We start from the raw sequence: 25,683 nt of genomic DNA, 5'->3' as shown, positions 1-25,683 counted from the left end.
TCGAATGGGTGCCTTATGTCGTGGCATAACGTGCGCGTGTCGCGGAGGGGGCGGGTTGGATGTGCAGATATAGGGCTGATGCCTTTCTCGATTGAAATGTGGTGGTTGACCTCTTCGCCCATTGTTACGTCGATCTCTCCTTGCCTCGGTCTGGACTGATATTAATCGCTGAAGTGACCCATTCAGGTCATCCTCGTCTGCCCTTACCTCAGCGTAATAGGCATTGTGGATTTCTTCCCATGTGGTAGGGGGTATTTCATGAGTCTACTGAGCAGTTTTTTGGTCGCCTTTGATCCATTCCTATTTAACCCATTTTGAAAGGTTGCTACTGCCATTCCTTCTGACACGTTCGGTAAACTTATCCTTACTCAGTTGAATCAGACCAGGAAATCCCGAAGTCCCTCGCCCGTCATTTGCTGGATGACGAAAATATCATTGACCCTAGCCTCGGCCTTCTTCGCTCCTGCATGGGCGATGGCGAATTTATCCGCCATCTCTTCGAACGTCGATATCGATCGCGCTGGTAGCTGGGAGTGCCATGTCAATGCTCCCCCTGTTAAAGTCTCGTCGAACTTTTTTAACAGCACAAATGGTACCTGTTCTTTTGACAGATCGTTGCCCTTTACTGCAATAACATAATGGATTAGGTGATCCTCTCGGTCCGTGGTCCCGTCATATATTTTCAAGTATGGCAGCATCTTGAAGGTCTTTGGAATAGGATGAGGAGCAACCCCTTCGCTATATGGCTGTTCGACAAATCGACCCACATCGCATTTTGGTAATAGCTTCGGAGCGCCTGGTATTTTGTCAACCCTCTCCTGATGTTCCTTCATTTGGTCGCGGAGTATTTTGTTCTCATTTTCCATCTCTTCCATTTTCTTTAAGATGGACGTGAGTGCATTGTCACCTACATTAGTAACAATACGGGTGTTACCTGTTCGTGTAGCGCTTGGCTCATCGGTGGCAGCTACGATTTTTGTAGGTATCATGTCTTCGACATCTCCTTGAGTGGGTTTCTCGAGCATGTTGCTCAAAGCACTTGTTAACCATTCTTTTAGTAGCCTTTTGACTGCTGGTGGAGCTTCCCCGCCGTGGATGTTGAGGTTCCCCTTTCACGTAAGAACGTTAGATCCCCGTGTGGAAGAGGTGAGATCTCTCCCTCCGGTGTAGCGCTTGGTATTGTATTCTCATTGTCTTCTCTACCAGCTTCGTTGAGGGAGTTCAAGAGATTATTCGAGACATCTGCTACCGCCTTCAGCCTCGCTTCCTTTCCCTCCATTGTTGGTTTTTATAAGGTTTGAAGAAAAGTAAATATCCCTTTCGGGAATCTAGATGAGAACTATGATTTCAGCTATAGAAATCCCCACAGACGGTGCCAAATTGTTTGACTCAAAAGATGTTAAGGCATTTTGAACAAATCATTCGAAGATAGAGGGGTAAATTAGCTGAAGATAATAATCTCTAGAATAATAATAGGTAAAAAGAAGAGAATCACAGAGTTTTTTTTCATTCCAGATTGGCAAGTTTTTTTTGTCCTCCTTATATACTAGAGAGGAAACCTTCCCAATTGTAAGAAACACAAAATACAAGACATATTCTTAATGTCCCCTAATGGGTTTACACTTATACAAGGGTCGTACGGTTTCTCCTTTCTCCTTGGGGTCGTCTTTCTTGGGACGCCGGTTCGGAGTTACCCGGTCGTTTGTCGTACTCGTTATAAGTCGTGGTCGGTCAAATTTGGACCCATACAACATGCACCTTGACTATTTTACGGGATACCTGCTATTTCCAATCCACACATGTACCGTTTTAAAATTTACATGTTGCATATACTGTAATACTATAGACTTACTAAATATTCTAAAACTAGTAACCCATCAATCAACAACTTTTTATTGTTTAGAAATAATAAAAAATTTAGCTGAGATGAGGATATTGAGGTCGATGGGTGAGCATATCCGGTTGGATAAGATTATGAATTGTTGAATATTGAAGTTTTAATAATTAACAAAATGTGACTAACTACTCAAAGAACCAGGTCCTCAATGTAACTGCTTACCTGTTGTGAAGAACCAGCTTCTCAGGTTAAAGGATCAACTCCTCATAATTGATACTTGTACGTTTGTACAAGACAATATCTTTATCTCAAAGTTACCAGGTTCGAGTTTGGTGGAAGATGGATGCTGTAAGTGATAAGGGTTGCTCAAGAAGATAAGGATAAGTTAGTCCGAGACAAAAGTCCCAAGGCTTGTGGAATCCTTGGAACAGTAGGAGTCCTATCAAAGAGGAAGCATGCTATGAATATGACTCCTAGAAGATCTTAAGTCGAGTTAAAATAGGATTGAATGTGGACTTCAGAACTATCCTTTTACACATCAATAAGAGAGTCATAAAGTGGTTCACATGTGTTGAATACTTGTCTTGTACTCTTCCCGAGTTAGTCCAGTAGATGTGTTTTAGAAAATTGAATTGTAATCAAGTGTTATAAACAATTAGTGAGTTGGAGCGAGTTTTTATTTTTGCAAGTTAGAGTTACTTGTGAATCAAATAGGAGTAGAGAGTACTAGAGAGTCTTTAATTACAGAATTGTAATTGATACATTTTTGGCTCATTGTTCTAGTGGAGTTAAAGCTGAAAATCCTACTTGGTAGGTCGTATTTTTTGCACCTTTTGAGTCGGGTGATTTTTCAAGTAAAAATCACAGTGTTCATTTCATTGCTTGTTTGCTTTTCGCATAAGAAACACGGTAAAGAACTAAGTTCTTTAGTAATTCATACAAGCACTCAAACTAACATGAATGAAATTATTCAGGATAAGGCGGGAGTGGCCCATGTGGAGGATAAGATGCGGGAGGCGAGGTTGAGATGGTTCAGGCATGTTAAGAGGAGAAGTATAAAAGCCCAGTTAGAAGGTGCGAGCGGTTAGTCTTGGTGGGCAACATGAGGGGTAGAGGTAGGCCTAAGAAGTCTTGGGAAGAGGTTATTAGGCGGGACATGGCGCAGCTGGAGCTCAACAAGGACATGACCCTAGACATGAGGGTATTGAGGTCAAAGATTAGGATAGAAGGTTCGTAGGTAGTCGAGCGTTTCTCTTTGTCTTACTCAGTTTGTTAACATTAGTGTTAGTATGATATCTTTTATTCATAATGGCTATTACTACCTAGAGCTTGACTGCATTATTAGATTCGATCTTATTTCATCTTATTGTTACTCATACTTGTTGCAATTACTTTTTCTTTTTCAATCATTCTCTAGCCGAGGTTCTATCCGAAAATAGCCTATCTGTCATTTCAGGGGTAGGAGTAACTCTGCGTACATATTACCCTTGTCAGGCCCCACTTGTATTAAGAGCCCGTTTGGCTTAGCTGATTTAGAGTAGCTAATAAGCATAATGTACTGAAAGACACTTTTAAATGCTGAAGTTGATTTAAAAAATAAGCAGTTACATGTTTGGATAAAAGTGCTGAAATAAACAATAAGCAACTGAAGAACTGGGTATACGAAGAGTTTTGTTTTAAAAAGAAGTATTTTAGGGATAGAATAGTAAATATTTTGGTCAAACCTAAAGTGCTTATAAGCTGAAATTTGATAAGTTGGGGAAGACCAACTTATGACTTTTGGCTTATTTTTAGCTTATAAGCACTTGTAATTTTACCAAACACATAAATAAACTAAAAAGTGCTTATAAGCCAGTTTAACCAACTTATAAGCTTAGCCAAACACCCTCTAAATTAGTGATTTTTTTTTTTGTTGTTAGAAAAGCTATTTCGGGCGGAGTTAAATGGGAGGAGTCGAATTGAGGGTCTAAATACAGCTTGGCCGTGGGGGTGTTATTTCGAGCTGGTCGAAATGTTAACTTTACAGCAACATCAGTTGTTCTTCAAAATTCTCGAGATCCAAACCCCCCAACTGAAACGAAAGGGAGGTCCCATCACATTAGACACTCTCTTTTATTCATCTACTTCTTCTTCTGCAGCAAATGCACACCCGATTTGGATCTCCATCTAAACCCTTACGCTCCCACCCTTTGATCTGCATTTGAACTGAATTTTTTTGCATAAATCTGGAAGATGTATATGGCATATGGATGGCCACAGGTAATCCCTATGGAATCAGCTGGGCTATGCCCTTCTTCTTCTCAGCAAATTGTATACCTGAAGCTCATCAATCGCTTATTGCTCGTCGTTTCACCTACTCATCTTGAACTATGGTCCTCCTCCCAGGTCTGGATGAATGCAACAATTGGAGAATTTCGCTTCGTTGGTGATAATTAATTGAGTGCTGATTATTTCTCACGTTTCTTTTCGGTTTCAGCATAGAGTGAGATTGGGCAAGTACAAGAGAAGCTCTGATTCGATTCAGAAAGAAGGCGAGAATTTGCGCGCCGTTTGGAGTCCTGATACCAAATTGATTGCCGTCCTTGTAAGTGTCTTACGTTGATTCGGTATCATGAACTCTTTGTAATGTAATGTGCCTGTATAGAGCAGAATGAATAGAGAGTAAGATTCATATAGCGGACCTCGACTAGTTCGGGTAGTTTGTTGGTGGAGTCTGTCTTAATTAGTGGTATGTAAAATGATAATTTGTCATGTAAACTGAAATATGTGCTCCATTTGCATTTCAACAGCGGGACCGTTTAGGGCATCCAAAGTGCTCTACAGCTTACTCCAGGATTTATGGAAAATGTGAAAGTTGATGATTTCACGCTCATAAACACTAGTATAAGATGTTTTACAATTTGAATTATCTTGTAAGTGTCGCTATACTTTCATGGACACTTGAGAACTAAATTGCTTGCTGAGCTTTCTAGGAATATTGGATTTAACTTTATACATTATCAATTCAATTGTCTTTGGTAAGTGTAAATATCATGTTAAATACACTAAAAATAACTTAAATCCTATCATTATTAGTTAGGGGTTGCTTAAAGTGAAAGCGGTTGTTGCTGACATTTAAAGAACGTGTTACTGTTTGTTGCCCCTGTCTCTGATACTGAGAAGTTAGAGCTGCTTTGATACGTGCGAAACAGTGAGTGCCTTTTATGCTTACTTTGTCTTACTTTCTTTGTATTGCAGACCTCTTCCTTCTATCTACACATTCTGAAGGTCCATTTTACAGAAAGGAAAATACAAATTGGAGGCAAACAACCAACTGGTTTGTTTTTAGCAAGCATAACTTTGCTCTTGAATGAACAGGTGCCTTTTGCTAACAGGAACTTGACAATGTAAGTTACCCTGTTTATAATTCTTGACAATTTATGATTTTAACGCAAGCTGAAAACTTCACCCTCCATGGATTTTTTGTACTGTGAACAAAACAAGTCTTTCAATGTCCATGAGATACAATTGTTTTATTTATTTTATTTTTGATAAATCCATGAGATCAGAAATGTATTCCAAAAATACCTTCTTTTCTCATAAGCTACCAGATGTCCACTGGTTATGAAGTCAAAGGTTGTGGGTACTGCATACTCAAATATTTATGCAGTTTGGTTTTAGCAATTTGTATCAGGCAGGAGGGTTTGACATTTCCTCTGTCAAGCCCTAAATAATTGTATATCTATCCAACAATTGATATTTTTGAATTTTGTGCGTCAAAAAATTATAAAAAGTATGTTACTGAATTTTGAAAGGTGGGGCTAATGCACAATCAATAGCTGAAATAATCTACTCATATATGTAAATAGCTACATATCTGTAAATTGATTTTTAAAAGATCTCATGTTGATGTACTTGTCAAAAGAAAAGGGGGACCTCGTGACAATGCAAGACCTAGAGGATAGAGGAGTTAATAACCACGTAATCTAAATCTTAATGTAAGATTCCCAAAAGAAAGGCTAGTTATTCTTTTTGCATATTTGCTTGGCCCAGAGATCTCGTTGTTCATTTTATCTGTGTGCATTTTGAAAATGGCTTAAGTTGTCAATTAAGTAGGGATAGTTTCCACTGTAGCTTAAGTTATCACTCAAGTATAATTCTGTCTTGATTTGTCACCATATTGAGATCCTGAGGTCCTATTCGGTCTGTACTTTACTACTTGTGGGTATTTGTGTTGTTTCACTGGGAGTTTATTTGTTGAGAATATAGAGATAGGCCCATTCATGTCTTTCATGCCAGATTCGTTTCTTCATTATTTAACTTACTGGCTGTTGCTCTCAGCTGAAATACATAATTAGTTTGTTCCCTGCTTATGTGGCTTGCAGGAGCAATATAGTTTGTGACAACAAACATATGATAGTTGGGCTTTCTGATGGATCTCTGTATAATATATCCTGGAAGGGCGAGGTAATTCTTTTGAAACATGTCTTAATAGTATCATGCATTGATGTGAAAATTTTAGTTGACAGTTCTGGTTTATGTCTGCTTATTAAAATTAAAGACTGTAGTTGTTCATTTCAGTGCAGCAGAAAATGTAGTTTGTTCATTTTTTTTTTGTTGTATTGCAGTTTTGTGGAGCCTTTGATGCCTTTGATCTTGATGTTCAGCCTCATGATGGCAGTGGGGTTCCTAAACTAGCAAGTTCTTTGGAAAACGGCCTTGCTTCTGGCGGGAGTTTACCCTTTTCCAACTTCAGTCATCATTCGTTGAAAAACCCTGCCGTGGTCCACTTGGAATTTTCCTTACCCTTAAGGTTGCTTTTTGTGCTATTTTCTGATGGACAACTGGTCTTGTGTTCTGTGAGCAAAAAGGGTCTGAAGCAAATGGAGTCTATCAAAGCTGAAAAGAGACTGGGCTCTGGTGATGCTGCATGTGCTGCAGTTGCTTCAGAACAGCAACTCCTTGCTGTTGGTACCAGAAGAGGTGTTGTTGAGTTGTACGACATTGCAGAATCTGCTTCACTTATGCGTTCTGTTTCTCTGTATGATTGGGGGTAAGCTTTTGCCATTGACATCCAAGGTTGGGAAAAGACAGGCACAATTAGTTGCTGATGGGAGAACCCTTTTAGTGCAGCATTTGATTATTTTGTCCCAAGCTAAGTTCATTTATATATTTCCGAGTCTTGTTATGGAGCGGGTATAAGCTTGATAATAGATGATTGAGTCAGTAATAATAGTATGTGGCAACTAAATTTATGATGATATGTGCTTTAAGGAACTTGTTTTGCACATAGTATTGAACAATGTACACGTATTTAAGTTTATTCAACTTTCTTTTTCTGGTGAATAGAAAGTAAAATTTAAGAATCATCTATGTAAGATAATTATATATGTGATCATAGAGCTCAGACTTGCTACCCAAGGGGATTATTTCAATAGCCAATGGTATATTTTGTGTCCATATGACCTTATCAAAAATAATTTTGTGTGTAAACCATGTGAAGCATATATCTGTGAAATTTTGGCAGTTAGCAGAATAGTTGCGAAGCAAATCCATCAATCTAAACTTTTAAAATGAAAATATTCTACCTAGTTGGTCTGAGTTTGAGATGTTTTAGAGTAGTACTGACTTTTTAGCTCTGGCCACATCTTGTAAGAATGAAAAGAAGGTGATGGAAGATTCTGTATGAGGAAATTTGCAACAGTTAACAACAGAATATAGGACTTCTCTGACTTCTCAATAAACCTGCAATTCTTCTGCAGGTATTCAGTGGAGGATACTGGGGCTGTCAGTTGTGTTGCATGGACACCTGATAATTCTGCTTTTGCAGTTGGGTGGAAGTTAAGAGGGCTAACAGTTTGGTCTGTTTCTGGCTGTCGCTTGATGTCCACAATTCGTCAAATTGGCTTAAGTTCTGCATCTTCTCCAGTTGTCAAGCGGAATCAGGAATGTAAATATGAACCTATGATGAGTGGTACCTCATTGATGAACTGGGATGAATATGGATACAAGCTTTATGCTATTGAAGAAGGAACTTCAGAGAGAATTATTGCATTCTCTTTTGGAAAATGCTGTCTGAACAGAGGAGTCTCTGGGACTACTTATGTCCGACAAGTAATCTATGGTGAAGATCGGTTGCTTGTTGTGCAGTCAGAAGATACTGATGAACTAAAACTCTTGCATCTTAGCCTTCCAGTTAAGAGTTATATTAACTGAAGAGTGTGGTTTATTCTTTTGTTTATGTTGCTTTTGTTTTTCCTTGTCGGGAAGCTCTGTCTCTAATATAATTTCAACTCTCCGCTAGGTTTCCTACGTCTCTCAGAATTGGCCAGTTCAACATGTGGCAGCTAGTAAGGATGGAATGTACTTAGCAGCTGCTGGCCTTCATGGACTGATCTTATATGACATAAGATTGAAAAAGTGGCGAGTTTTTGGAGATGTCACTCAGGAACAAAAGATCCAGTGCAGAGGCTTGTTATGGCTTGGGAAGATTGTGGTTGTCTGCAACTACGATGATTCTTCTGACGGGTGAGCTATCTATTTGCATTAGCTAGTACCTATACATCATCAACTTATGCTGTATGAGATAGATGAGCACATTTCAATCTCAAAAAAACACATTTACATTTGTTATTATGTTCTGCACAAGGTATGAATGTACAGGATATGCATGTCCATATATTGGATTTCTCCAACACCTTACTGCTGATTGGCTTTCACTTTGAATTTAAAGGTCTGTTCTGATGTTTAAACTGGTTTATTAAGAAACTCCCGAATGATTTGTGGTTTACTCTTAGATAACAATGCATTTAAGAGGTGAGATAATCAGTTACTTTTCATGTATCTTTCTGGGACAAAAGATTCCTAGAAAATATGTTTACTCCCAGGCACATTTCCCTAGATACTCTCTCTCCTACTTCCTAGGAGGGTAGAACCACCTTTCTGGTGGGATCTTTCACCGGATTCCTTCCCTTTCCTCTCCTCCATACTCCTTCCTTTCTTTCTCTTTCTCTCCTTCTCAGATTTTCCCCTCAAAATCAGATTTGTTTTACTTCATCAGTTAAATATGGACAGTGACAAAATTTATTACAATGCTGGCTTCAAGTCTTTTGATATCACAAAAATTAGTTCTAAGTCTGGAACATGGTTTGAATGGGTAGAACGTAGCAGAAAATTGATGAGAACAGTAAATGTCAGTAGTAAAGTCATGAAATGGGTGACAGAGATATTTAACGTGGCGTCAAAGGAACATAGCAGGGCAATAAGAAGATGGAACATGAAAGAACATTACACAGAATACTTTTGTAACCTTAAATTCAATGAATATGGTAGGTACATCAGTTTTATTGCTATACAAGGGGAAAGTAGATCTATCATTATTACACCGGAAATCTCATTAAATGCTGGGTGGGGAGACATAGCTAGAAAAAATTAGAAGACTCATTAATTCTTCAGAGAAAGAGAAGCAGCCCCAGACAGCGAGAATCTCAAAGATGGAGTCCTCATACACTGAAGCGGTCAGAACCAATAAATGGTCCACTGAAGGCACAAAATCATCCCCAATAAAAATCAACAGCTCCAAAATTATGGCCCCAGGAGGTTCAGAATTATCAGAGAGGGATGTGTTGAGTAGATGCATAGTAGGCAAGGTGATGATTTCTTTGAAGGAATCTCCAACTTTGAACGATATCAGAAGATGGGCAAACAACACGTGGAATTCCACCATCAGCATAAACGTTCATGAGATGAATGATTCCCAATCTTTGTTTGAATTTCCCACAAGAAAGGAGGCAGAACATGTGCTAAGGGGAGAATGGCGGTGGCAGAAGTCCAAAGTAAGCCTCGACTTGTGGAAACCTACCACTGGTTGCTGGCCGGAAAAGGTGAAACGAGACTGGGTATGGGTTAGACTATTGGGTTTACTTGTTAATCTACGGTCAGATAAAGTTCTCAGAACCAAATGTGGGGGATGGCTAGAAACAGAAGAGGAAACAAACCTCAAAAACCGCCTTCGATGGGCAAGAATAAACGTGAAGGGAGATGGGAGTAGGGTTCCGAGAGAGATACTGATGGAAAATGACGGATTTTTATACAAAATCCCCATCTGGTGTGAAATTTCGGTGACTGTAACAGCGATGACAACGGCGGGGTGTCCAAGGGAGGAAGATGATAAAGGACAAGGACTGCAGGGTAATAGAGGGAGAAATGAACCGATGGTCAATAGTAGTATCCACCTGGGGAAGGAGATTGTAACGACTCCACAATACTATGGTCATGTGGGTACATCGAACAATGGGGAGGCTTTTAAAAATTCTGCACGTGTGCCAGTCTCACGTGACAAAGGACCAGACTCAATTTCTGATGAATTGGGCCCAAATAAATCTCTGGGCCCAAGATTGATAGACCACTCTATAACCCTCTGTAATAAAAGGCCAAAAATCATAGCCAGTTGGAGGAATTAAAAGACCCTATCCTAATAGAGGTCTAGGCAAATACAGTGTACCTCCCTTTGGAAAAAAAGTCGAAGAAAGCAGAGAAGGCCACTGAGATCGACAATTCAGATGATACACTCGAGGAGGAAGCTCAAACCGAAGAGAACAAGGAAAATGCCTTGGTATTAATCAAAAACAAGGAACAATCAACCTCTGACATGCAGCAAAAGGAGCACATGCAACCGGAAGAGGAGAAAACATTTGGAGAGTGGACAATTGAAGAAGTTCCCCCCTTAAATTCTCTAGATAATGAAGAGGACCCAGAGTTTCAGGCATCAATTTGGGTGCACCAAAATATCATTAGGTTGAGCAAAGAGTTTGGGGTGGAATTTAAAGGGTGCGAAAAGGAAGCACTCCAATTATTCATGAAAATTGATGGAAAGAGGAAGAATTTAACGGAGTCAACATCACTGATGATGGAAGCTGTCACACCAAAGAAGAAAGGAAGCAAAGAATTGAAAAACTTAGATCTTGATAGTAGTTTCAAAAGCAATGGCACAAGAAGCAGGGGAGGGTATATTGTCATCGATAGTCAATGATGATTAAAATAGTATCTTGGAATGTTAGGGGATTTAACAGAGCTAGGAAGAGGGAGTTGATAAAAAATATGGTGAGTAGCTGGAAGAAGGAAGTCTGTTGCTTTTAAGAAACCAAGGTAGAAGGGAAAATCAGGGAGATAATTAGAGAATTATGGGCAAATAGATGGGTGAAATATGCCTAGTTGGAAGCAAGTGGAACTAGAAGGGGTATTCTCATTATGTGGGATAGTAGGGCATGGGAAGGGGAAGTCAGTAGTGTGGGTAGATATTCCGTCACATATAAGTTCAGTGGCAAAGCCCAAGAATTTGTTTGGCATTTAACCAGTTTTTATGCTGGTAATGATAGGGTTAAAAGAAAAGAAGTATGGTGGGAGATAGGAGCTGCTAGGTGTCTATTCACTGGGCCTTGGGTTGTGTGTGGGGATTTTAACACTGTTACATATCCCTCAGAGAAGAACTGTGTTAGGTATACCAGATCAATGGCAGACTTCTCAAATTTCATTGAGGACATGGGTTTAGTTGATCTGCAACTAATATGAGGCAAGTTCACATGGAAGAAAGGAACAAATTTTAACATTGCTGCTAGGCTGGACATGTTTCTAGTCTCTGAAGAATGGGATGAAGGATTTAGAAACATTAAACAGTCAATCCTTCACAGGGTTACCTCTGACCATTCACCTGTCATGATTCAGTGTGGCAATTGGGAACCAGTGAAATCTTTTTTCAAATTCGAGAATTGGTGGCTGCTGACTGAAGGTTTCAAGAATAGAATTAAAACATGGTGGGAGTCCTTTTCATGTACTGGCAGACCTGATTACATCCTGGCTTTCAAGCTGAAAGCTTTGAAGGAAAAACTCAAAGAATGGAGCAAGACAATTCAAGGCAATCTGAAGATACAGAAACAACATATATTGGACCAACTTGCTGAAATTGAGGATATACAAGAACTGAGGAGCTTGAATGAGGAAGAGACACAAAAAAACCTCTCTGCTGCTAGAATTTGAGGAAAATGCTCGGAAGGAGGAGATAGCATGGAGGCAACGGTCCAGGGCCTTATGGTTGAAAGAAGGTGACGGAAATACTAAGTTCTTTCACAGAACTGCAAATGCCCATAAAAGATATAACAATATTGACAAGCTACAAGTCAATGGGGAAACTGTGGAGAATCCTGAAGATATCAAGAGGGAGATAATTTCTTTCTACCAAAAATTATACACAGAAGCTGAGGAATGGAGACCACAATGCAGCCTAAGGTACCGCCAAACTATTAGCTCAGAGGATAATCAGATGTTATTGAGCCCTTTTGAGCCTCAGGAAATCTGGGAGAATGTCAAAGCATGTGCAGGGGACAAAGCTCCTGGTCCAGATGGGTATACTATGGCTTTCTACATTCAATGCTGGGAAGTGATCAGTCAAGATGTGATAGCTGCAGTCCAGAATTTTCAAGTTACTGGGGTCTTTGAAAAAAGCTTCGATGCTACTTTGGTGGCTTTGATTCCTAAGAAAGTTGGAGCTAAAGAATTGAAAGATTTCAGACCTACCAGTCTGATAAGTAGTGTCTACAAAATAATCTCAAAAATCCTAACAGAAAGAATCAAGAAAATAATGGGCAAGCTGGTGGACAATCAACAGATGGCCTTCATCAAAGGTAGGTAAATAATGGATGCTATTCTCATTGCAAAGCTGGACATAGAAAAGGCATATGATCACCTTAACTGGAAGTTTTTGTTGGGAATACTTTCGAAGATGGGCTTTGATGAAAGATGGATTAGTTGGATCAAATTCTGCATTAGTACTGTCAAATTCTCTATCTTAGTCAATGGTTCACCTGTTGGTTTCTTTTCCTCTCAGAGAGGCTTGAGACAAGGAGACCCAATCTCCCCTTTTCTATTTATTCTGGCTATGGAAGGTTTAAACAATCTGTTTAAAATTGCCAAAGCAAATTATAGGATCAAGGGGTTCAGGGTAAACTCTAGGGAGTCAACCAACTTGGAAATCACCCATCTACAATATGCAAATGATACTTTGGTGTTTTGTGATGCTAGCAGAGAACAGTTGCTTTTCCTGAGAATGGTATTCATTCTTTTTGAAGCTATATCTGGACTACACATTAACTGGAACAAGAGTTTCATCTATCCAGTTAATGAAGTAATGGAGATGCATAGTTTGGCTAGAATACTGGGGGGCTCTACCAACAGTGTACCTGGGAATGCCACTTGGAGCAAAAAGCAAGTCAAAAGGAATATGGAATGGAGTAATTGAGAAATGCGAAAAGAAACTTGTTAGTTGGAAGAGCCAATACCTATCTTTGGGAGGTAGACTAATCCCCATCAATAGTGTTTTGGATGCCATGCCTGCTTACATGATGTCTTTATTTCCAGTTCCGACCGGTGTAGTTAAAATAATAGATGCACTGAGAAGAAACTTTCTATGGCAAGGCACCAGTGATAAGAGTAAGTTTCATCTGGTCAGATGGGAAGTACTTATTACCAGCAAGAAAGAAGGGGGAATGGGGATCAGAAATTTGAAAACTCAGAATCAAGCATCAAGCATTGATGATGAAGTGGTTATGGAGGTTTGCCACAACAGAGCAATCTTTATGGAAGAAGGTAATTCAAGAAAGGTATGGGATGGAAGGTAGTTGGACAACAAAAACAGTTTGTACTCCTTATGAGGTGAGTCTGTGGAGGTCTATCAGAAACACATGGCCAAGGTTTAGAAACAATTTCAGTCTCAGAGTTGGAAATGGAATGAAAACATCCTTCTGGGAAGATAAATGGCTTGGACAGAGAACTTTAAAGCAACTATTCCCGGACATCTACAATCTGAATCAGCAACAAAGAACTTCTGTTGGAGAACTTTGGACAGGTCAAGGATGGAACCTTACATTTAGAAAATTTCTATATGACTGGGAAATTAAGAGGCTGACAGATTTCTATGATACTCTGGAACAGTTTAGAGGGACCACCAACAATGAAGATAGGCTGTTCTGGCAAGGGGGGAAAGGAGGAATTTTCTCTGTTAGATTAGCTTACAAGGAGTACAACCATTCTAATAATCAGATTGGTTGCTGGCCTTGGAAAATGATCTGGAAAGTTAAAATACCTTACAAAGTGGCATGTTTTGTCTGGCTTCTAGCAAGAGAAGTTGTCCTAACCCAAGATAATCTCACTAAGAGATTAGTGAGGATATCAGTTGGGGTCCAGATATTATTTATGTAAAGCTCAGGAGGAGACAGTCAACCATCTTTTTTTGCACTGCAGTGTCACAGATCAAATTTGGAAAATATTCATCGACCCGAGGGGAATTAATTGGTTATGCCAGGGAGAATCAGGGAAGTCCTAACAAGTTGGAAAAGAGATGGAATGCAGTCTGGCTAGAAGGAGAGATGGAAGATTGTCCCTGCATGTATATGGTGGACAATTTGGAAAGAAAGGAACCTAAGATGTTTTGACGATACACATAGTTCAATACAAAAGTTGAAAATGAGCTGCCTTACGCTCTTCTATTTTTGGTGTAAACAGGAGTGCTTGGAAGAGAGTGAAAGTATTTTTGATGTTTTAGACCTCTTATGAGCTTTATAGAGACTTAGTTTGGCTCTCTTTGTACCCCCTTTTGTAATTGTGGATGACTACACTGAATTAGTGTAGTCATGTTTATATCTAATACAAATGTTACCAATTTCAAAAAAAAAAAGAGGTGAGATAATCACTTTCAATCAGGGAGCATCCAGCAGTAAAAAAGCATCTTTTGGCATGAAAATCTGGATGAGTGACAATTAATAATGTATAGTTGAATAAATGGTGATCATAATGTGAAGAACGTTTCAGGAATATTTTTGAAAAGTAAAGAACTTGATATGCATCTAGTTCGATAAGCTTGGCCACGAAAGGGTGCGCCTTGGGGTAGAGTGGCATTCTATTCAGGAGCTACAGCCTACCCTTGAATGTCGATCTGTTTGGCCACAAGAGGCAGCTAGTATATGAAATGGATGTCCTTGTGCTTACAAGAGTTTGTTATGGTCAGACAGATGCATGAAGATTGCAGCAAATACTGTCTACTCTTATATATCAAGTGTTTCCTTCAAGAGTCCTCTATTTGTCTCTGTTTCTTTTGGATATATGGTGCTGGGCAGTATTTGTATGGAGGGAGAGAGTCACTTTTCTTATTGACGGGCGAATACAGCTTTCCAGTTGTAGATTGAATATTTAGATTCTTATCAAGAGGGTTCTCGAGATATAGCTTTTAATAGAACTTGTTGAACTTTTATTGGAATTGCAGGTATGAATTGCTTTTCTATCCCAGATATCACCTTGATCAGAGTTCACTACTATGTCGGAAACCTTTGCTGACCAAGCCGATCGTCATGGATGTTTACCAAGATTATCTACTTGTCACTTACCGGCCCTTTGATGTCCATATTTACCATGTGAAATTATCTGGTGAACTAACACCTTCGAGCTCTCCCGATTTACAGGTGAAGCTTCCTTAGTGTGTATGCTCTATAAAACTGTGTCAAAGTCAATTTTGCATTTTAAAGCTCGACATATATAGCAGAATTTCTTTTGAACAAGAGTATCATATCTGTCATGCGTTTTTAAGTGATAACATGACAAACAGCTTTCTACAGTACGAGAGCTATCAATCATGACTGCAAAGAGCCATCCTGCTTCAATGCGTTTTATTCCTGATCAGCTCCCAAGAGAAAGCGTTGCAGGAAATGGTGGCCTGTCAACTTCTTTGGATCTTTCAGTCAGAGAGCCTACCCGGTATGTACTTATTGTGGAATGTTACACCTCTGAGTTGGACCCTATATTGCCGCATACTAGTATCGAGATGTGCTGGTTTCTAATATTACTGATATCTGGTCTAAGAGATGTTGTCATTTTCTTGTGTTTGAATGTGCTTTCAGATGCTTAATACTGAGGACAAATGGAGAGCTTTCACTTCTTGATTTGGATGAGGGGAGAGAAAGAGAACTCACCGACTCTGTGGAGTTGTTTTGGGTTACCTGTGGTCAGTCGGAGGAGAAAACAAGCTTGATTGAGGAGGTTTCATGGTTAGACTATGGCCACCGAGGAATGCAGGTAACAGTTTTCTTTAGCAGTTGAGTTTTTGTAAATTTCTGTACTTACCTTACATGTCTGATGTATATACTGGTTAAAAGCTCATTATTACAGGTTTGGTATCCATCTCCTGGTGTTGACGCTTTTAAGCAAGAGGATTTCTTGCAGGTATTCAAGTTGCTATTGCTAGAGTCCACATATTTGTTCGTCTTTGATTTTACACTATGTATTTAATTGTCCATGTTTCAGTTATTAGTTGCTGTTAACTGGTTCAAGAAATACAGCTTTTGATCTGTTTTGATATGCTTTGTTGTATGTGAAAGCTTTCTTTTCCCTTTTCTTTCTTTTCTCTTGAGGAGAGGAGTTTGGGAAGAAGACTAAGGAGAAGTCGTCAGGATCAACAATGAGAAAGGGAAAGTTAACGAAACCCAGATATTTTCTGGCGTGGGTTGTTTGGGATCTTGCAAGTTCTTGAAAGCTATGTTGCTCGGACTCTCCGAAAATGTGGCCGGATACGTGTCGGATCCTCCAAAAGTAGTGCATTTTTGAAGGATCCGACACGGGTGCGGCTACATTTTGGAGAGTCCGCACAACATAGCTTGAAAGTGCTTAAGCATTTCATAAGGTCAAAGAATATTAGGGGCTAATTAAAGTTTAAACAGTGAAATATAGCTGAAGGTGGAAGCTGGATTGAAGTTTAAATAATGGAGCATTTCATGATGTCATTTGAAACAAGAAATGAAATACCCTCATGGGTATACTTCTGGCCCTTAAGATTCATCTTTTGCAGGATTCAAGCATCAGAATACTATTATATTGCATGTTTAAAATATACAAGTTATAAGTCTTCTGCTTATGACCAACTAAGGTCCGCGGATCATTAGCAATACCGCACCACCAGTTATGATCTTAGCTTATCATTCATTGCCCCAGATCATTAACTATTATCATGCATGAACCCTCTTTTTCATTAAAAAAATCATTAACTATTATCATGCATAAACCATCTTTTTTAAAAACCTATTATCATGCACAAACCTAAAATCTCATATTCTCATTACCTGGCCTTTGCCTTTTGTCTAGATTCTAACCTGCTTTTCTTTCTTTTATTTGGATCTTTGGTGTGAACTTGTAGTTGGATCCGGAGCTGGAATTTGATCGTGAGGTGTATCCTCTTGGTTTACTGCCAAACGCGGGAGTTGTAGTTGGCGTCTCCCAGAGAATGTCATTTTCCGCATGTACAGAGTTCCCATGTTTTGAGCCTTCTCCTCAAGCTCAGACTATTTTGCATTGTCTACTTCGACATCTTCTACAGGTACTATGCAAAATTATTTGTATTCAAAGGTTAAAGTGAGACAACAGATGGAGTATCTAGTTATTGATAAAAAGGTGATTGAAACGCGGTTTTTGTTTTATAGTGACGATTGTTTCTAAATTCTAAACTAAGATAGAAATAGAACATATTCTCTTTCTCCTAGGAAGTTGATGCAGACATCTGTTGAATCATCCCTTTTGATTTTCCATATGGAGAAGTGCCAAGATGAGCAAATTTTTTTTGCACATTTTAGAGATAGACAGATTGATAGATATAGAAAGTAATGGTACATTACAGTGAAATTGCATTACTCATTATGTGTAACATACTTTGCGTGTGTGTGGGAGTGAGTGAGTGAGGGAGGTAGTTAACCAAAAAATTAATTTATCTCTGCGAATATGACTTATATTTAGAAAATGATTAGCATCACAGATAGTTTTTGATTTTATCGAAGTTATAAATGTGATTTCTGACAAGAGAAGTCACAAGTATATAAATTTTATCATAATAAGGTAGTAATTTTCTTATTTATTTGACAAAATATAACATAATTTTGTTCCTATTCTAGGAAGATTTTATACGATTCAATTTGTAAAGGAGTATGCATTTAATCATTCATATTTAATCCTACACTGTTTATCTGTTAGTTATTGTTCATGTTTTCCTTGTTTCCTTTTTGTCTTGGCAGTTTACTTTTTTATCTGAATAACCGTTCATCTCCAAGACCTTAGTATTATTTTAACAGTTTGTTAACTGTGAGAATTTACATTAAACAGGATGAATGAACAACTTCATTTTCTTATAATCTCTTTTACTGTTTTGGCAGAGGGATAAAAAGGAAGAAGCTCTAAGATTGGCACAATTATCTGCAGAGAAGCCACATTTTTCGCACTGCCTAGAGTGGCTTCTTTTTACTGTGTTTGAGGCCGACATTTCTGGGTAATTTTCACCAATTTGATAAGTAATTTGTAAGATTATCACTTGCTATCCAAAGTACTCGTGCTGACCTTTTCGTCATGGATATTTTTCTGGCCCTTGGAGTTTTGATATGGGATAATTTCACATAAATACAACTCACACCTGACTTGCAACATAATATCCTAGATATCACTTTGCAAATCTATAGCCCAAAAATAATAGGCTAATTCCCGAAAGACAGCTTATTTCACACAATCAAACTACGATTATTGCTCCCTCTTTATACGACCACTTATTTTCATACACTATAATGTGCAATTGCTGAAACAATCCAACAGGATAAAAGAAAAATAAAAACTTGGTAAATGAATTGTAGAATCTCTCCAACGCATACAAATCTTTTTTATGCAACACATACACGAAAAAGAAGAAGAGAAGGAAGTGTCAAACTTCCGTAGAGGCCTCTTACACACTAACAATGTATATACATCCTTATAAACTGAAAAAAATATAATTATACAACACTATACACATTTATACACAATTATACAATACTGTATAACTTGTATAAACATGTATAATAGTGTATAAGAGGCGTTTGTATATTCATATACACAATTATACACTATTATACAGTGTTTATACAAACTGCTACATAGTTATGATTTTTATCCAAGCCTCGAGTTGTAGTAGAAGGTATTGGATGATTCAACTCGTCTATAGGTCAACAAGCTTAAGAACAAGCAAGTCTGGAGCTTTCTGCTTCATCGTGTTGAATATTGATTTAGCTTCCGATCTTTTCTCCTCGAAGCTCGACCAGACATTGGAAATTAAGGTTTCAAACTGCAAAGAGTCAGACCCAATTTCAAAAATCTTCAATATTCTTCTGCTTGCCACCATGGACGACGGAGTAGGAGCCCGAGCCTTCTTCGAGCCATTGATGGCAGAACTGCGTAGGGGGTAGGGGAGGAAGAATAGCGGGGGCTAGGTTAAGAGAGGATGAGGGATCTATGTGGGTTGGAAAGAAAGAAGCGAGAGGCGGTGAGAGAGAATTTGGTGTGCTGGGAATGAAGAAAGAAGAAAATAATAAAAACCCTAAAAGTGTGTCTTAAATAATGGGCTAAAGGCTGAAAAGTTTCTTTCAAGTTATGTACAACATGGGCTAAATAGGGTAAGAGCTTCAAATCTGGGCCATTTTCGGTTGGGCTGGTAGGCCAAGTGACAAGGGTCGTAATTCTTTCTTTTGATATTCAGGAAGTTTTCGGGGGAACATTGTTGAATCACAAATAATATTTTGCTCTAGCACTCCCTCCATCCCATCATATATGATATGATGGATCTTGGAGTAGGAGGATCCAATAGTCTTATTTTTGGTTTGAGTTTGGACATCAGTTCCTTAAGTTAATTAAAATAAAATTCACATATTCAAAAGTTCTCCCCAAAAAAACAAAAAAACAAATTGCACTTTTACAATTTGATGATATAGATAAATATTTAAGAAAATCGTAGTTAAAGAAAAGCCAGTTGACTCTGAAAATAGTAGGAATGAGTAGTTTTGAGAAAAACCAGTTAACTAAAATGAGGTAGAAAATTTAGTCTTTGTTGAATAGTTGTCTCTCGGACTGCATCTTTTGGTGGAACTTGGAAGTTTTCTTGTTGAGATTGTCACTAATTTTGTATGACTTTGATCTGACCGGTCTTCTCCTAGCTATTTTTTCTCCCTCTGCCAAACCCATAACACTTATATTTTCATTATAGTTGTATAATATGCGTCTTCTTTTACAGGAAAAACCCAAGCAAAAATCAGGGTGTTATTCCCAACCATTCAACAAATTTGTCACTTCTGGATAAGACATGTGATTTAATAAGAAATTTTCCAGAGTACTTTGACGTGGTTGTTAGTGTTGCAAGAAAGACTGATGGCCGGCATTGGGCAGATTTATTTACTGCTGCTGGGAGATCGACTGAGTATGTAAAAGCATATATTTTGTAACCTTTACCACGCTACTGGATGAATGAATTTTAACAAAAGAGCAGTTTAATGTATATCAAAAGCCTGTTGGATAGTTCATACGTTGTAGAAACTTAATTCTTGTTGTGTCCAATTCCATTATGAGTTAATTCATCTCTACGTTTAGGCTATTTGAGGAATGCTTTCAAAGGAGATGGTATCGCACTGCGGCTTGCTATATACTAGTAAGAGTTACAGCCTTACAGGCTTTTAGTTTCAAATTTCTATCTGCAATTCCCATCTCGTCTTTGGGCGACAAACTGTATATCTTCTCTGAGCTTCCCTATCTTTCGAAGGGGCTGGGGCTGCTTTAGTTTGTGTTGAAGACTTTGTGCAATATCTTTCAGGAAGTCATACCTTTGGATATCTTTGTTTGATATGCCTCTTGCTGCAGGTAATTGCTAAGCTTGAGGGTCCAGCTGTTAGTCAGTATTGTGCACTGCGTTTGTTGCAGGTAATCATGCCAGATGTAATAAATAATAAATGTTACTCCCTCCGTTTCAATTTAGATGAGGTAGTTTGACTCGGCACGGAGTTTAAGAAAAAAGAAGAAGACTTTTGAAACTTGTGATCTTAAAAGTTGAAGGGGTAAAAGCTTTATAGGATCATGACATTTGTGTGGTTATAAAAGCTCATCATTAAGGGTAAAAAGGGTAAAATGAAGAGTTTAAAGTTGAATTATTTTCAATTGTAGAAATGTATCATTCTTTTTGGAACGGACTAATAAGGAAAGTATGTCATCTAAATTGAAACAGAGGGAGTAGCTTTTATATCCATGTAATCTGTTGAAGTATTTCCCTGGATAAAAATATAGTTGAAGGGAAAAATTTAATGAACAATTCCTCTTTTTGGTGAATAGGTAATTTTTGTCGCTGAACGATTTCCTTTAGATGTGTGTAAACACTCTGTTTTGGATGCCATATTTGCTGCTTGAAAATCTGAAAATTTATCTATTTGGGTTCTCTGGTCCATGCTGCAGCTCTGAAACCAATATATTTGAAGCCAGCATCTGCCTTTTTATTAGCGCGCTACTCTCGACTTCTAGTGAAATTCCCTCTTAATTATTTCTCTTTCTTTCCCTCCTTTTGGATTCAAATGTTGGATAATTATTGACCTTGTGTTTCTGCATAATTGATGGCCTATCTGTATGTATACCTTTGTTCTATATGCTAAAGAAGAGGATGCAGCTTCTGTATGCTTAACTTTAATTTTTCTTTTTTTCATTTTTTCTTAAGTAGTAATTTGGGTTTTCACTTTTCATGTCATTTCCAAAGGATTTATCATTTTATATAAAATAGAGGTTGCTGGTATGGTTACTTTTGTTAGAACCCTTGGGCATTTCTGATGGGCAGTTTAACTAATACTCTTCCTGAATATGAAGATAGGTATCTTAAGTTTTGCTTAAAGAAATTGGGTTTAATAATTTTTGAACTTTTGGCCTTAGCTGTGTGGTCTGTGGTCTTCTTTTCGTAGCAAGCGTAACTTAAAAATGTAGCTCTCTTTAAAGTAGGGAAAGGTAAATTCCCAATAGACAGAATTGTTAGTCTAGAAAGCAAAAAGAATTCACCAAAAAAAGCTGTGAAGTTAACAAAGGGTAGGGGCGATATAAGGAAATGTTCTCCATGTTTGCATACTTAATCTTCATTTTGATTTCATAATTCTTTTTATTATCTGCATGAATGACTTCATCAAAGATTTGTTTGCAATAAGACCAGTTAAATATATGAAGTTTACCTATCAAAAAAAAGGATCTGTTATATAGCCTCATGATTGTTTTAAATTTCTTAGGCTTTGGACAGAAGATGGCCTGCATAATTAGCGATGTGGGAAATTTGGTTATGTATCAGATGGGTCTTCCTTTTTTTTACTCTTAGATATCGTGATTCGTGAACAATAGCCTATAATTGACTTCCCTTTATTATATCATCTAAGGAAGCTCTTCAATTCATTATCTTTTTTAAATTGTGGCTAGGTCTCAATGTTCCAAATCGAATTTCTTTTTAAGTAATTACAGCCATTCAATTTTTATCTGGGGTAAAATGAATTTTTCCCGAGTATCCAAACGATTGTCTTGGAGTTCTTAATTATCGTGTTCCTCAGTGAAGTGTGTGTGCACAGACACTCAAGAGGCAGGCATATCCCTTATCCATCACATTACATTTTTGTTGTTATTTGTTAACTCCATAACTTTAAGATGATTTTTTGTACTCCTTACCATGGTGGTTGGTGGGCTTGCTTGACTAGAGTTTTGGATGGTGGTAATGGAAAGTTCAGACGTTTTAATCAATCGATCAACCAACAGTGCTTCAATACCAGATTAATTGGGGCTGGCTATATGAATCCTCTAAATTGAAGTCCGCTCTTTGCTTCAACTATGCCTCAATTCATGATTAATTGGGACCTGCGATTTGAATCCTCTAAATCCCTTCTGCTCTTTGCTGGTTCATTTCATTCCAGGAATCATTTTTCAACATCAGATATTTTAATGATTTGTGAAATTTAAATTTACTTCTGAACATGTATTCGTGAAACCGTGATGCTAATATGTTTCTGAATGGTGTTACCAAGTCAGTTGTTTGTGCTAGTGCATGAGTGGCTGCTCGTTCAAAATGTTCTCTTATATATTTGGAGCTAAAACTCTTTTTTGTACTTACTGCATCTTCTTGATGCCATTAATGAAACTTCTTACTTCATAAAAAAAATGTTTTAACTGTTGCAAGTATTTGATGCATTTTGTGATGTGATATCCCTTATGCATGTCCTTTTTGACGATTGCCATGACTTTTGTCATCTGCAAAACATCAAATTGACTGGGTAAAGGATAAATGATATTTGGTCCAGGCATTTCAAATTTATTAACAAGATTTTAATGAACTTTAATTCAATTTTTTTCCAAACGGAGATCAAGAAAACACAGACATGGTAAAGTCAAAACATTTCAGTTAACATCAGCAACTTTAGACTTACTCCTTGACCTCACATGGTGTTCTCCTCTTGCCCAGGCAACATTGGATGAGTCTTTATACGAACTGGCAGGGGAACTGGTATGAACTTGGATGTCGATCATGATGCCTTAACAAGATAATTGTCTTCTTTGTGTGAAGTATTCACATTTTTGTCTTTGGTTTTCAGGTGAGGTTTCTTCTCAGATCTGGACGGGAATATGAACCCACAACTACTGATTCTGAGAAGCTATCTCCTAGATTCTTTGGATATTTTCTGTTTTCTTCTAGTTACCGGAGACAAACTTTGGAGTCCAAAGGGTAGATATCAATTAGTGCCAGTTTGTTTCATTTTTAGCAAAAGTTGGCACCAATAGTCTGGTGTTGATGATGGAAGAAGACTTTCACTTACTTTGTTCCTTTTCTTTAAAAATATTTGGAGCAGTTCATTTAAGGAGCAGAGTGCACATGTTGCTTCTGTTAAGAATATTTTAGAAAGTCATGCAAGCTATTTGATGTCTGGAAAAGAACTGTCAAAGCTTGTCGCTTTTGTGAAGGGCACACAGTTTGACCTCGTGGTATGATTCTGACAAACTTTTATTGATTGTATCCTATTATGTTATTGAAAACAGATCATGTGATATAAATGCCTTGCAGGAATATTTGCAACGAGAAAGATATGGAAGTGCTCGGTTAGACAATTTTGCTTCAGGGCTTGAACTTATTGGGCAGAAGGTACTAACTAGTAATGCTTGCATGTGTCATGAAGAATGCTACCAGTGTATAAGCTTCATTATCATATATGTTTCGTATCAGATGGATGGTAAGGTGAATTATGTCTATAAACTATTTTAAGCTCTTGCATCACAGGGTTTTTCTCTAGGAGATGTGGTTGGGGCACTTTGTCTCCAGAGAATTTGAGAAGTTTCTACTTTGTGATCAAGTTATGAGTTTACTGATCTTTGTGGTGTAGCAAAGTACTTTTAAATCAATCTGGTCTCTTGTTTTCATGCTTTTTAGTGTTCTCTTAATTATATCCGTAGATGTTCCAGTCCACGTAACAACTTTGACTTATGCCAATCAGTTCCCAAATGGTGCCTGAATTTCATTTTTAGATGTATTTTGTTTTAGTACGTTTGCTTATATGCATTCTGAAGGTGTGTTCAGCTATAGATGTTGTTGAACTTAATACTGATACTGATTTTTTTTTTCTTTTGAATCATCAGCTTCAGATGGAAACACTGCAAAGTCGTTTAGATGCAGAGTTCCTTTTGTCTCATATGTGCTCAGTCAAATTTAAAGAGTGGATTGTAGTATTGGCCACACTTTTGAGGCGGTCTGAGGTCTGGCTAACTTCCCTTTATGAACTACATGAAAGATGGTTTCCCTTTACTTTTGCTGCTTACAGTCCCCTTTGGGCGAACTTCAAAATCTACTTATTTTGAGAATCACTTTTGTTAGTTGTAAAACTCACACAGGTTTCATTTTATTATTTTTGCTCAGGTCTTGTTTGATTTATTTCGGCATGATTTGCGCTTGTGGAAAGCATACAACATTACTTTAAAGGTAAATCTAATATGTCAGTTCTTGGTTACTCTTAACTTCATTTGTGTGTCTCAATGTGGTTTTCCTTTGTATCTTCAGTCCCATCCATCATTTACCGAATACCATGACTTGGTTGAAAGCTTGGATGAAAAGCTTTCATCTGCTTCAAATTCAGAAGAGGCGTGAGCTATCTGGATGTAAAGAGCCTTGAACAGCTTTTCAGAAATTTAAAAGAGCTTCCAGTGAGATCATCTGCTTCAAGCGTTAACTTTCAGGCACCAACTTGAAATCAGCATAAATGTTTACCACTATATGGGGCTGGGAGTTGAGCGGCTCTGTGAGAGGCACGAGATGAGATTTTCAGTTCCTGCTTTAGTATCCACATCTCTGTCCTGCGGAAAATTATTTTGTAGATAGGCATATCATTGCTATTCGTTCTTTGATTACCATCTTTTCTTGATTCATAGTTTGTATCAAATTTTAGCTTTTCCATTGAGGGTGTGGGTGATTGTAATGAAAAGGGGCACCTGTTGTATGAAAGATCTGATCTTATAAATAGAGAATAGAGAAGATTTTGTCCATTCCTGCATCACTTGGTCCGTGTTCCTTTTTCCTTTGTTCTTCTGATTTCTTCTGATTGCAATACATTAATCTCTATAGTATCTGGAAACTGCACAGGTATTTTCGGAAGATATGTTTAGCTTTGCCTGCTCAAAATGGTGTTTAGGTACTATTGGTTGCGACAAAAGGAAGATAGTTCCCCCCACCCCCACCTTAAGGAATGGGAATTGGGATTCTTTTTGTTCATTCATTCAACTTTGTGTTCATTATGCAAAAAACACTTTTCTTCTTTTTGTTACGTAAAAACCTCAACTTGCTTGGAATTGATGCATAGTTGTGAGTTAAAACGAGTACACTGGAATATAAGTTAAAATGAGTAGACTGAAAAGTTTCAGACCCTGTCTTAGCAAAAATTATTTAGGAGCTTCGTTTGGTTTATTTATCAACAATAAGTTGGGTATGACTGTATGAGATGGTC

The 25,683-nt window shown here is 37.9% G+C and overlaps 1 protein-coding gene across 1 annotated transcript; it reads left to right on the top strand.

The window, feature by feature from the left end:
• Window positions 1-3,856: 3,856 nt before the first annotated feature.
• Window positions 3,857-25,225, top strand: LOC107801917 (uncharacterized). The gene is made up of 23 exons (XM_016625336.2): window positions 3,857-4,222; window positions 4,314-4,421; window positions 5,075-5,223; window positions 6,202-6,283; window positions 6,445-6,869; window positions 7,579-8,011; window positions 8,121-8,344; window positions 15,129-15,324; window positions 15,468-15,616; window positions 15,760-15,934; window positions 16,028-16,081; window positions 17,049-17,228; window positions 18,055-18,167; window positions 19,932-20,114; window positions 20,285-20,342; window positions 20,552-20,611; window positions 23,160-23,201; window positions 23,290-23,420; window positions 23,545-23,677; window positions 23,757-23,834; window positions 24,326-24,442; window positions 24,603-24,665; window positions 24,744-25,225. Exons 1-23 carry the CDS (start codon window positions 4,070-4,072, stop codon window positions 24,828-24,830), a joined length of 3,393 nt encoding a protein of 1,130 aa, XP_016480822.1. The 5' UTR covers window positions 3,857-4,069; the 3' UTR covers window positions 24,831-25,225.
• The last annotated feature ends 458 nt before the right edge of the window (window positions 25,226-25,683 follow it).

The sequence above is a fragment of the Nicotiana tabacum genome, chromosome 7 (assembly GCF_000715075.1).
Source record: "Nicotiana tabacum cultivar K326 chromosome 7, ASM71507v2, whole genome shotgun sequence".
NCBI classification, from domain to species: domain Eukaryota; kingdom Viridiplantae; phylum Streptophyta; class Magnoliopsida; order Solanales; family Solanaceae; genus Nicotiana; species Nicotiana tabacum.
Note: the sequence above shows the minus strand (reverse complement) of the source record. Positions and strands in the feature narration are given on the sequence as shown.

Excerpts from the sequence above, each read along its gene's own strand:
- LOC107801917 (XM_016625336.2), top strand. The coding sequence starts at position 4,070 with ATGTATATGGCATATGGATGGCCACAGGTAATCCCTATGGAATCAGCT. Across the intron at positions 6,870-7,578 it reads GTTTCTCTGTATGATTGGGG|GTATTCAGTGGAGGATACTG; the intron begins GTAAGCTTTTGC and ends ATTCTTCTGCAG. Across the intron at positions 8,012-8,120 it reads TCTTGCATCTTAGCCTTCCA|GTTTCCTACGTCTCTCAGAA; the intron begins GTTAAGAGTTAT and ends ACTCTCCGCTAG.